Source organism: Penaeus chinensis, chromosome 14, assembly GCF_019202785.1.
Source record: "Penaeus chinensis breed Huanghai No. 1 chromosome 14, ASM1920278v2, whole genome shotgun sequence".
NCBI classification, from domain to species: domain Eukaryota; kingdom Metazoa; phylum Arthropoda; class Malacostraca; order Decapoda; family Penaeidae; genus Penaeus; species Penaeus chinensis.
Window position 1 is genome coordinate 19,624,465 of NC_061832.1, and position 12,500 is coordinate 19,636,964.

At 34.6% G+C, this 12,500-nt stretch overlaps 1 protein-coding gene across 1 annotated transcript in view; it reads right to left on the reverse strand.

Moving 5' to 3' along the window:
• Positions 1-332: 332 nt before the first annotated feature.
• Positions 333-12,500, reverse strand: part of LOC125032518 — a 12,752-nt gene continuing 584 nt past the window's right edge. Inside the window, exons 2-17 of the mRNA XM_047623687.1 lie at positions 11,380-11,584; positions 10,893-11,128; positions 10,478-10,635; positions 10,069-10,281; positions 9,235-9,400; positions 8,796-8,995; positions 8,500-8,595; positions 8,016-8,156; positions 7,433-7,651; positions 6,671-6,874; positions 6,339-6,518; positions 4,474-4,655; positions 2,803-4,223; positions 2,146-2,291; positions 1,581-1,827; positions 333-1,316 (exon numbers count right to left, since the gene is read on the reverse strand). Coding sequence (XP_047479643.1) covers positions 1,162-1,316; positions 1,581-1,827; positions 2,146-2,291; positions 2,803-4,223; positions 4,474-4,655; positions 6,339-6,518; positions 6,671-6,874; positions 7,433-7,651; positions 8,016-8,156; positions 8,500-8,595; positions 8,796-8,995; positions 9,235-9,400; positions 10,069-10,281; positions 10,478-10,635; positions 10,893-11,128; positions 11,380-11,579 — 4,164 coding nt within the window. The 5' untranslated portion in view covers positions 11,580-11,584 and the 3' untranslated portion in view covers positions 333-1,161. The remainder of the gene's footprint in view (positions 1,317-1,580; positions 1,828-2,145; positions 2,292-2,802; positions 4,224-4,473; positions 4,656-6,338; positions 6,519-6,670; positions 6,875-7,432; positions 7,652-8,015; positions 8,157-8,499; positions 8,596-8,795; positions 8,996-9,234; positions 9,401-10,068; positions 10,282-10,477; positions 10,636-10,892; positions 11,129-11,379; positions 11,585-12,500) is intronic.

Below are 12,500 nucleotides of genomic sequence, written 5' to 3' on the forward strand. Positions count from 1 at the left end.
CCATATTGTAAACCCTTCATTGTTTTAAACAGGAACATTAGTCATTATTTGTATATGTATACCTATATACTATTTGTTCAGCATTTTGTATTAACTTTTACAACAATTTTTTTTTTTTTTTAATCTAATGCTTAAGTCATTTATGGAGAGTTTACACTTACCATCTGAACACTGAAGTATCCTTTCATAATTATTTGTAGAGGAAAACAAATGATATAAAATACATTAGGTGAATGGTTAATGGTTAAAAGCAAAATAAAGGTGCTAGACATCTAGTACTATAGGAAGATATAATATTAGAAAGGGTACATTAGGTGAATAATAAAGCATCATTAAAATTATTAACTTTATTGAGATAGCACTTTGTAACATATATATTTAACAGATAATACATCTGTGGAAAAGAAAGAAGAGAAAAAGAGTAATTAATATTTCCTTATAAATATATAAATTTACAGTTTTCGTCCACTTCCAAGTGAATCTAGGGAAATAAAATGAGTGAAAGTGGTACCCATGGACCAAGCCACTACAAGTACTCACATTTTCATTTGCTATTAAAATGGTTATGATGATAATTCTTTACAGTCAAATTTATACAAAAAACAAATAATATAAAACTAGTAAGATTTCAATAATCTTTTCTATAAACTGATATCCTATTTACATAAAAAACATACATTAATGATTTACAGTATCACTTTGAAAAAGAAAAAAAATATAATAACATCTCCATTTCTTTATATTATTACATTACTTCCCTCTCACTAGAACGGTGGGAAACAGATGACAGTCAAATCCTTGTGCACACAAGCATACAAAAAATTTAAGAGATCAGAAAGACTTTGGCAAGTAAGCAAACACTGGATATAATTTTCTTTTATTCACACCAAGTGTCCATGGCATTGTGTGCATACTCCAAGGCTGTATACTACTGTTTTTTTCCACAACTTTTTCAGAAGAACCTTTGACACTATGAGATACACTGTTACTACAGGAAAACACTTGTAATTTCTCTTGCAGAAAACCAACTTTTGACCCGAAACATGGTTTGTTGGCAAAATCTAAGAGCACATCTTCTGTCTTCATCACTTGTTGTGTTTTATCCTTTTCAGGATTCTCACCCCAAGCTAAATTTTTATCAAGGCAAGATGACTGCCATCCCTATGGCTTATACTGAAAGTGTGATGACTGTTTTGCTGAAGAGGACAAGGTGTCTCTATATGCCCCCCTCTGACTTGGTGGAACATTCTCCTGGTTACTCGTTTGTCCTCTTGCCTTTAGGAAGCTTGAAGTACGCCGTAGAGCTGCTCCAAGACCTGTCAAATGATTGTTATTCTTTACCAGATGGTTGAAGTACAAATATAACTATCTCCAGTCTATTTGTGCAATTTACAAATCACTGGTTAATATTTGTATTCATGTAACAATATAACAAGTTTTACATCAAAGTTCTTGTAACTAAAAGAAAGTAAAATAATATTAGTAATAGTAATGAAAACCCTATTATTTAGATAGTTAACAGTCTAATAAGATTAGATACATCGGTATCCAAAATGTCCCTCTACATTAATTTTACATACCTGCTAACTTCTGCTTATTGTTAGCCACTGACTGGCCACTGGTTCTCAGAGAATTGGACTGGTAAGGACCGAGGGCAGAAGTGCTCAGACTCTTTTTCATCCCTGAGATTTGACTCTTGCCAGGCGTGATATTTTTCCCGGGAGTAGTGGTTTTACCGAAGCTCCTACCTATAAGTGTTCCTTTTCCTGGTGTGGTTCCACGTGTGGGCGTTTTCTGCGGTGTCTTCTTTAGGATCCCCTTGACAGTCTACCAATAAAAATCCTTGTCAGTGACCTTCAAACATGTAATATCAAACTGCTAAGTTTAGATAAACCATACATGTTTTATATTTCCCTAGAACAAACACTCATACTTTACAACAAATAAATAATTCACGTTAAAAGTACCATAGCACCATTTTACTGCTGATATCTAATATATTACACTTTTCTGGATAGATTTTTCTCAACATATAAAACCCAAATACAATATTACTCAATGTATAGAATTCATGGTTCATTTTTTATTTGCAAAAATCACATTCAATATACAATAAATACTAAAATACATGTATCACAAAAAGACCTTTGTAGGTGGGGGCATGAGACTTTCACTGGCTGGCTGAACTTCCACAGGCTTGATCAGAGGGCCGTGTTGCTGTACCTCAAATGTCATCCTTCTCAACTGGTTACTACTTAGCTCTGGAGATTTTAAATTTTCAACGTTGCACCCTACAAAGCAAGATACTCCAATCAGTAACATTATTCCAGTGGCATTAGAATGTAAAAATAGAATAAAAACTACAGGGAAGAACCCCCCCCCCCCCATATACAAAACTGAGTTCAGTTTGTAATAGGGCTTAGGCCAATTAATTACACTGCATAGAAAAATGGCTAATGGTTAAAACAAATGTGCTAGACAACAAAGGTCTTTTAGCACTATGGTAAAGTATTGTGGTGAAAAAGGATTTTTTTTTAATGATAAGGACAAAATGTGTTAGATGTTAAAGGTTGTAGAGTGTTGTAAAAAAGTATGGAAATGAAATTTCCATACTATTTCCATGGATCCATAAACAAGGGAAGGGGGTTAAGGGCGATTAGATAAAACGGAGAGTACCTGTGTCTGACAAAGTATGAGGAACATTGCAAAAAAGCCATGATAAAGCAACAGCTGGATAATAAGGATAGTAATAGGTGTTGGGGGTGTTGGAGAAGTGTAGAAAAATTAATAAATAAAACAAACCTAGGCCTGTATCAGTTGCGTCCTTGGGTTTTCCTTGGTCGTCTTCTACACTAAATGTCGAGTCCAAACCCAAGTTAAATAACTTTCTTGAGGCTGTCTTCAAAGTCACTGCTTCAGGAGGCAAAATGGCATCGTTTTGGATATTCTTATTTGGTAACTTTGCATAAGTTTCCCCAAATGGTTTCACTTTATCTACTGCATTTTGATTGTACATACTAGATTGAATAGTTGGCACCTCCAATTTAAGGGATATCACAGGTTTTATGGTACTCTCAGTATTTGTAACACAAGCATTAGAAGCTTCACCAGCATTACTTCCACATGAATGCTGTGACACTAGATCCATAGTAGTATTTAAGGCTGGATTTGAAGTAAGATTAACTGTAGTGTTTGGAAGTGATGGCTTGGAGGACATATCAACTGTTGTATTCAAAATAGATGGCTTGGAGGACATATCAACTGTTGTATTCAAAATAGATGGCTTGGAGGACATATCAACTGTTGTATTCAAAATTGATGGCTTGGAGGATATATCAACTGTTGTATTCAAAATTGATGGCTTGGAGGACATATCAACTGTTGTATTAAAAAGTGAAGGCTGAGAGAAGCTCATGGTGGAATGCAGATTAAGCTTGCTTGTATTCCTTATTAAGGAAGGCTTAGAACCTGATCCAACAGAGGTAGTCATGAGTGAAGGCTTTGAAACTTCAACAGTAGTATTTAAAACAGACTGTATAGTAGACATGTTAGCAGCTGTACTTAGTTTTCCCAGTGTAGATTTTTCCACAGTGACACTCTTGGTAGGTAAATCAACTGTGGTATTCAAGCCTGCAATATTTGCATACATATCAACTGTGGTGTTTAAAGTTGGAAGGCTTCCTGGCATATCCATCGTAGTATTTAAGCTTGGAAGACATGTAGGTATATCAACTGTTGTATTGAGACTCTTTGCTGGTGTTATAGCAAAAGTAGCATTAATTGAGCAGTCAATAGGCTGAATGTCCTCTAACAATTCTGTTTTATCAAGGTTTGTGGACAAGTTTCTCACGATATTTAATGTATTAATTCCACATCCTTCAGTCATGCTAACAAATCCAAAGTCTTTCGTTTGGCTTTTTGGTTCGACAGATTCAATCTTTTCAGGTTTTTGTTGTGTAGTTGATGGAGGAGGTACTGGGTTACAGTCCTCTGCCTGTTGTTCTTCAGATTTCACTTTACCATCTTCATTTGGAAGACTAAAGCCAGAGAGCACAGGAGAATCGGGGATGGTGGCTTGGAAGTTCAGTATTCTAGGAGTGGTGGGAGAGTCATGGATAGAGTTTTCAGCCACACTCGACAAGTTAAGCCCAGATGGCTCAGCCAGGTTTAGAGTTGCTGATGGTAAAGCTGATGTACTCTTACTGGATTTCATAATCGACCTCCTGTAAAAAAAAAAAAAAAAAGTAAATAAATAATAATAATAATTTTAAATTGGCAAATGTGCATTTCATGTAAAAATTTATACCTTTGGCTTGGTAAAGTGTTCAGGATACCTTTGGCATATTTTATATTTAGAGTATCTTTGATGTTGTTCAGTTATCACCAGTGTTTAGTATACCTTTAGCATTTTGGTGTGTTCAGTATCTGACTTGTTGATAGGTTTCCTGATCATATAAGAGTGCTAATACTTACCTAAACATCTTCTGATCAACCATAGTAGCTGGGGAAATGAACACACTGCTTGTAATTGGCAAGATGGTGAGGCGATTCACATCTAATACCGGCTCCTCTGGAACACTGGGTGCATCCTCTTTATTCTCCTGGTGTTGATCGGCCCAAATGATCTTGCTTTCATCCATTTTCTCTACGATACTCTGTCAAAAACATTGCAAAACAATCAGTACTTTATGAATATTATTCAAAATTACAATTTTCAGATATCTATCTATGGTAACTAACATAAATAAAAGAACACTGCTGCTACTAATGCTGATAAACACAGGTGAAGTTATCATCACCAATCACTGTGGATAAGTGAGACTCTAGTCATGACTTATAAAAAACATGAACCAGAGTTCCACTTACCCAAAGTAATGGTGCAATCCAGTATAAAATTTGGTTTTATTGCCTACTCTATGTTAACATGCACTTTTGAAGATGTAGGTGATAGTGTTTTGTTGCTTTCCTGTTTATTCTTGGTCCATTGTGTTAAAGGCCTCAGTATGGTGGATGAGTAGTTCTCTAGTCATGAGAGTAATTAACATGTACCAAAGAAATACTCATCCATCAACTGAACAGTAATAATGATGAAATGCTGGAAGTCAAGAGGTACACCTTTGCAAATGTAAAAAAGGAAATCAGTAGCACAAAATAATATTTCAGGGTTTTCCTTGCCGATATCAGTTATTTGGTTAAAGGCGACAGTCACCATAATGTTTAGTTGATTATTTACCTTTTTTTTTTTTAAATTATTCATGTGCTCATAGAATTCACTTGAATCAACATCTGGCAACTCTCTGGCCCCTTTCAGCTCTCAACAAGCCATGGTAACAGCAATTTAAGTCTGTATTATTATGATCCCTTAATGTAAATATTCAAAATGCCTTGCCTCATTCATGTTTTGTTTTTTTCCCCTTATAATTTTGTAAATACTTATGATTTTCTTCATTTATGGTACATTTTGTAGAGTAGAAAGTATACTATTTTATTGTGTATATATTTCGAATAATACTGAAATAATTTCTCCTTTTTTGAAAATTCAAACAAATATTGAAACTAAGAAAGAAAGAAAAAGAGAAAGAAGAGGAAGAAGAAAAAAAAAGTACAACTTCAAGATACTTCTAATAATAACTTTCGTTGTTTATTATGAGAGGAGTTAGCCCGACAATACAGTGCACCAAACAAGAATAATTACCGATTTATTTTTCATTTTAATTACAAATTGCTCACACGAAGGTAAAAAAGGCACACACAACTGGTAAAACTTATTGGTCCTCAGAAACAATGCTAATCCTACCATTAAAATAAAGTCATATCAAACAAAACAGACTGTATAGTAGAAAAATGGGGCAAGTCATTGAGTTGGAACTGCAGCATGAATGTTTCAACTTAAACTTATTCTACAGATATCATATAAAAAGCATATACATTGCCATGCATGCTATCTTTATATCAGTATTTACTATTCACATATTTATTTATTTACTTGTTCTCCTTAATAATTGTTTCAGTATTAGATTCTTCTAACAGTTCAAGTTTAGTTAAATTTCTATATCATATGCAAGAACTGATGATTACCCCCCCCCCCCCCTGCTAAACTAAGCTTATGATTTATATAAACCATTACAAACCAGCACTTTAAAACTGACTGTTGTTAAACTATTATCATGAATAATAACCAAGTTACTGCATTAATGAAGTGATCAAAAAGCTTCTATCAACCACTAAAGATCTTTACAAACCTTAAAATCAGCTACATTTCATCCCTCAAAGCAATAAATAGTACAACACTTCTACTTCCTAAATATGCAAAATGTGTTTAAAAGGTACCAACTAACCTCAAAGTATTTTTCCATCTCTGGTGTACACTGGTTACTGGCACGGAGCTGTACATAGAACTGTTTAGTGGTGTTCAGTAGCTGGCAAATCAGCTGTTCACTGGCTCTCTGTTCATTGAAACTTTCTTTCACCATTCCTCTCAAGTAGTCTGCCAGCTGGTGAAGGTCACGGTAAGCCAGCTGCAAAAACATAAAATCTGAAACCTACCTGCTTTGCTCATTCATGAACAAAATGATAATTCTGAATTCTAACACTAATTTCATGTGGTGAGTAAAAACAAAAATAACTATGCATACTATGCAGGATAGAAGAAAAAGAAAATCATACTTACACCAGATTCATTCTTGTCAATAAGTGCCTGTGAAGCCTGAGATGGTTGGGTTGATCCTGGTCCCCACTGATTCAAAGCTCTTTGTGCAGCATGAAGCTTTTCCAAGTTGGCATTCAGCTTAGCTTCAACACTTTTCTGTAGTCTCTCTGTCTGGCTTAGCCTGATGCCAAGGTTACGAATAGTGCGCTCACACTTTGAGATACTCTGGTAAGATAAATTAAACATTAACTATATTTTATGAAAGGAACAATTTCTTAATTATGTCTACTTCAATCTGTTACTCCAAAATTAATTATATCTGCAGGAGTAAAGGAAGTGAAAAAACATTTTACACATTTTACAAATGATGTACCAATTGCCTAAAACCCCTTTAGATAAATGGTTCCCAACCTTTACATTTAACCTAGAATTATTTTATTCCCTTGAAAATCAACTACTATAAATTATTGTGCAAATACATTACACTTTAACCAATGAGAAACTTTGCTAAGTTAACATATGTTAACTTTTTATATTTTCCTAACACTGTAGCAGTAACTTCAAAGTCAAGAAACACACATGCAAAATGTTGAATGATATACTTGGAGGACAACCATGACAGATTTATGTCATGATACAGAGATTGAGAACTAATGCTCCAGATACTTGAACTTTAAGAGAAAAGGTAATGGTTCAAGGTTATACCATGCCATCATTCACCAATTTTCCAATTAATGTATGCTTGAGAAAATTTGATACTTGAAATTTCCAACCCCTTCTTACCTTGTCCAGCCGTAGTGATGCGAAGGCAATGATTTTCATCCTGTTTAGACGCATGGTACAGGTATGGATTTTTAGCTCTACCTCCCTCTGTGAACTTTCCAACTGCAACAGCTCTCGTCTGAGTGCTTTCCTCTCACTGCTGGCTTCCACAAGCTTTCTCTGGACTTCAGCCTCTTCCTCCGATACCTCTGATACCACACCACTATTAGCTTTTAGCTCCTGGGGGAGGATATAAGATTTTCTATCACTTGAATCATGATAATGTACAGCAAAAAAAAAAATGAAGGCACTTAGCACAACTTAAATCTTATAATAAACCAAAATTTCTATCCACCCCAAAACATTTTTTTTTGTAATTATGCCAGGAACTGTTAAGTGGTCATTAATCACATGATTTCTATACTTCTAACACCAATAATGGTGCTTCCCCCCTACCATTCTAAATAACACTAACATCAACAATGAAAGTAGTTATAAGAGACTAGATTATGGGGCTAGTGAAGCATCTGGACCCAAAAGGCCAAAAACACTTTTGTTGATGTCAGTGTTACACATACATGTATATTTAAAACAATGCACTTACCAGAATTTCCTTTTCCATACTAGCTATCTGGCTTTCGTATTCTTTTTGTTGCTCGAGCAACAGACTCGAATCCTGATTTTTAGATTCTGAAATCTCCTTCAGGGAGGTCCATTCTTTCTCCTTCTCTTCATATTTTTGCATCTGGAAGGCAAATTTTACCAAGTTTACTGAGAATTCTTAAAGTCATATACATGCTTTTGAAAAATTATAGAAATATTTGCATTATACCATTTGAGTTTATGTGAAATATACAATTCCCAGATTCTCAGTGCCATCACTATCTTATCAAAGCCCCTAAAGAAAAGATCAGGCTGTTTAAATCAGAAGTATGATCCAAGTAACAAGTAAATTAGGATTTTTAATCTGTTCTTCACTTAGAGCTCGTATATGCCCTGACATTTCTTGAAGATGTGTAGGTTTTACAATTTTACATTATCGATACATAAAAAAATATAGAAAATGGGTGCAATAATGAAGCACTTACCTTTTCCTTCAGACAACATATTTCTTTCCGTAAATCCTCCACTATCTGGACATACTGCGAAACATGCTGATCTACGTTCATGATATTCTTCTTAAGCTGAAAGGAAAAGATTGTTAATTAGGCAGGCTGACATCACATCACATAAGTACAAATTGGCATTACAAAATAATTTGCAAGATTTTTATGGAATGACTAAAAATAACCACAATTTTCTTATAAAACAAATGTTCTCATAAGAGTGGTCTACTATTTATTGTACACTGAAAAACTAAATTCCTCGTAACACAGATACTTACAGTAGTTTTAATAGTTTTGGCTCTGTTAGCATAACGAAGTGTGTTGAAAGTGTCTTCAAAAGTGGTGGAAGCTGGAGATATAGCAGCAATCATGACACTGCGACAATTTCCACCAATAGAGTCCTTCAGGAGACGAGTCAATTTGCTGTCTCGATAAGGAATGTGTTTCTGTCCATCAGCAAGAGCATTGATACAGTTTCCTGGGAGAAATAAAAAGCTTTTATGATATTTATTGTCAACACCAATGCCAGTTCATATGAACATTAAGAACATGGGTGGATCCTATCATTATAAAAAACTCCAAATACATCATACATTACAAAATATATTCCAGACAAACCTCTCCACATGCACAAAATTTTGCGCTGTGTAAAAATACCCAACACCACAATATCAACTTAAACAAAGAAAAATCCATAGTTGTGCAAACACCACTTACCTAGTGCCAGCAAGGACTTATTGATGTTAGCACCTTCCCTGAATCTTGCTCCTCTAAATCCGGTGGCAGAACCCCGTTCAGAACCAGCTAAGTCAATCATTGATAATTTTGCAATGGCCACATTTGACTTTACATTTGCTGTACGGTCTTGTTGGCGCACAAATATCTGAAGATTAAAATACATTTATTATATGATTTATGCACAAATGTGTCTATATATCAAGACGGAAAGAGGCATATCCTACCAGATATAACTGATACTTCATTAAACCACATTCACCAGATTTAAATAAAATTTGTAATTGCTGCTCACACTTCAATATATATAGAATATATATATAATATACACACACACATATGTGTGTATATATGTATGTATATATGTATATATATGTGTATATATGCATGTATATATGTATATATACATGTGTATATATGTATATATACATGTGTATGTATGTATGTATGTATGTATGTATGTATATGTATGTATGTATGTATATATATATATATATATATATATATATATATATATATATATATATATATATATACACATATATATACATATATATACATATACACATACATATACACATACACATACACATACACACACGTGTGTATATACATACATACATACATCCATACATACATACGTGTATGTGTGTGTGTGTGTGTGTGTGTGTGTGTGTGTGTGTGTGTGTGTGTGTGTGTGTGTGTGTGTGTGTACCCCCCCCCCACACAAAACATGAAATTCACAATTTATATGGCCATTTAATTTTGCAACAAGTTTAGATATTTGCAAATAAGAATGAGAAACAACTGCTATACCTGAAAGACTGCATGCGATCTGGACGATTCGGCATTAGCATCGGTTGGGTGTTGGGACCGATTTTGATTCCCGCAAGCCAGCATCTGCATGAGGCTATCGGCATCTTTGGGTTTGTGGAACGAGAGTCCCTGGACCTGGATGTGCTGACCGGTTTCCTGCACGTTGAGGGCTTTCCCAGGGTTCAGGAGGTCCCTCACAGTCTCGTTATAGACCTGTGAAAGTGTGGTTGGATGTTATGTAAGGAAAAGGGTCAGAATAAAGATAGGAAAGTGGATTAAGAATCAGAAAAAGACAGAAAAAGGAGGGTAATCAAATGAAAGAACAAAATGCAGAAAACAATGAAGGAAAACACAAATAAACACTACAATCTTCATAATTCTGTAAAATGCTTCAGTAATCCAGACAAACCTCCAGGTACGATATTCCAACTTCGCATGACTTCTCTTCCTTGAGTTCTTCTATGCGGCGGTACAACTCCATCAAGGTAAGGAAGGTGATGCCCGGGCAATCTGGCTTTCCGAGCATTGTGAAGGTTTTCCCAGCCCCAGTTGCACCATAAGCAAACACTGAAAATAACCAATTCTACACATCAATTTCAAAACTGAACTATTAGGATAATTACAATAACATTATAATGGGCAGTAACAAAGGAATAATGGAGACAATGTTTAAATATACAAATATTCTTTTGGTTAATCTTAATAGTGCTAAAAATGCTAAGTAACTTGATATGGAATCTTGCAATGAGAGAGGATACAAATCTTTTGAAAATAAAGGATAAAAGTAAGTGAAATAAATGAACAATAACACTGGGTTACATTACCTGAACAATTATATCCATTTAGGAGAGTATCAACAAGATCTCTAGTTGTTTCCTCATAAATTTGCTCATTAGTAGAATCCTCCCCAAAGACCCGTTCAAAGACAAACTTCTGCTCCTTATTCTGTCTCTTATTTAAATCTCTGGTCCTCTGTCGCACTCCCCGAAAGAAAAACTCATCTTGCTCCTCTTTCGGGTCGAAGACCATCATATGGTCATCTACTAGTTTCACAATACATCTGAAATCAGTTAAGCATTATGTGAAATAACAAACAAACAAATCCTTTATCTTTTACATTTCAAAATATTTGTTTATTATTTGGCATGCTTTATTACAAGAAATTTTACCTTAAAATGAAAATAAAGTATACACAAATGGACATCACAAAATCCTCCATTTTGGTCAGCAATTCATTAAACGCATTTAATCTTCTTGAACTCCAAAAATGAACATATTATTCTCCAACCTATCAAAGAAATACCCACTAACCTTGCATTACAGTCCAACTCTTTTGCATTCTGTGGCCGCACTCGAACAACCACCTTCAGATTGGCTTTTGAGGCAGTTCCAAACTGCACTTCACTATTCCACTGTTTAATGAGGGCCTTTTTGCGCAACGAGGTGTTGTTGCGTTTGGGTGACTTCATGGGCGAGTGCACCCGCTTTAGGACTCTTCTGTTTAATGTCATCTTGCCTGAAAGAACTAGACTTTTAGTGACTGAAACAAAGGATTACTATTTTTCTTTTATTTATTATTATTATACTCTTGATATAACTTGCCTCTTCTGTTTATAAACCAAGCAAATGCACATTTGTAATATTTATTCTTCTATTCTTTTATGCCCAGTAAAACTAAATCGACCATACAGAAAACATCCTAGAGATTGAAATGTAAGAAACTTGTCTACAAATTATCCAGAATAGTATCCTCATATTTAGAAAACATATATACATAATGGTCATAAGGGCATGAAAGATCTTAACCTACAAAGCAGTTCAATGTGTTCTGAACGCGGACCTTCGCTTGAATATCAACAAAAAATTAATGAAACGGGTAGTTTTATTTCACCCTTGCAACTAGTGTGGCTCATACGTAATCTTAAAACATCTATCTACCAATTATTTATCTTAATTTAACTAAATATTTTTCCATTAATCTACCCCAAATTAGTCAAGCAATGGTATGATAGTCTGAAGACTTAGTTTTCATTTATATCAGACACCTGGTAGTGTAAAAGGTTTCCATAAAAAAAAAAAAAAAAAATGACCAGTCCAAAGTTTCTCATTGTACACTTCCCTTATGGCCATTAAATTTTAAAAATTCATCCCCTACATATTTTCAAACCAAAGCTACCACCATCAAACACCCACAAACCAACATTTAACTTAAAAATAATCATTTGATTTTCTCTTATACAGCAAAACTACATAAAATATATATTTTTTAAGTACTACAAAAAATAAATTACACAGATGTGAGCAAATTGTTTGTTAACTGTATGCACGACTCCAGTATAGAGTGCAGAGTAGCCCTAAAGTGAAATATTTGAAGGTAAGTCCCTGCTTAGTCCTGGAAGACAAAAAACGAAACAATACCTGCCTTCGGCTTC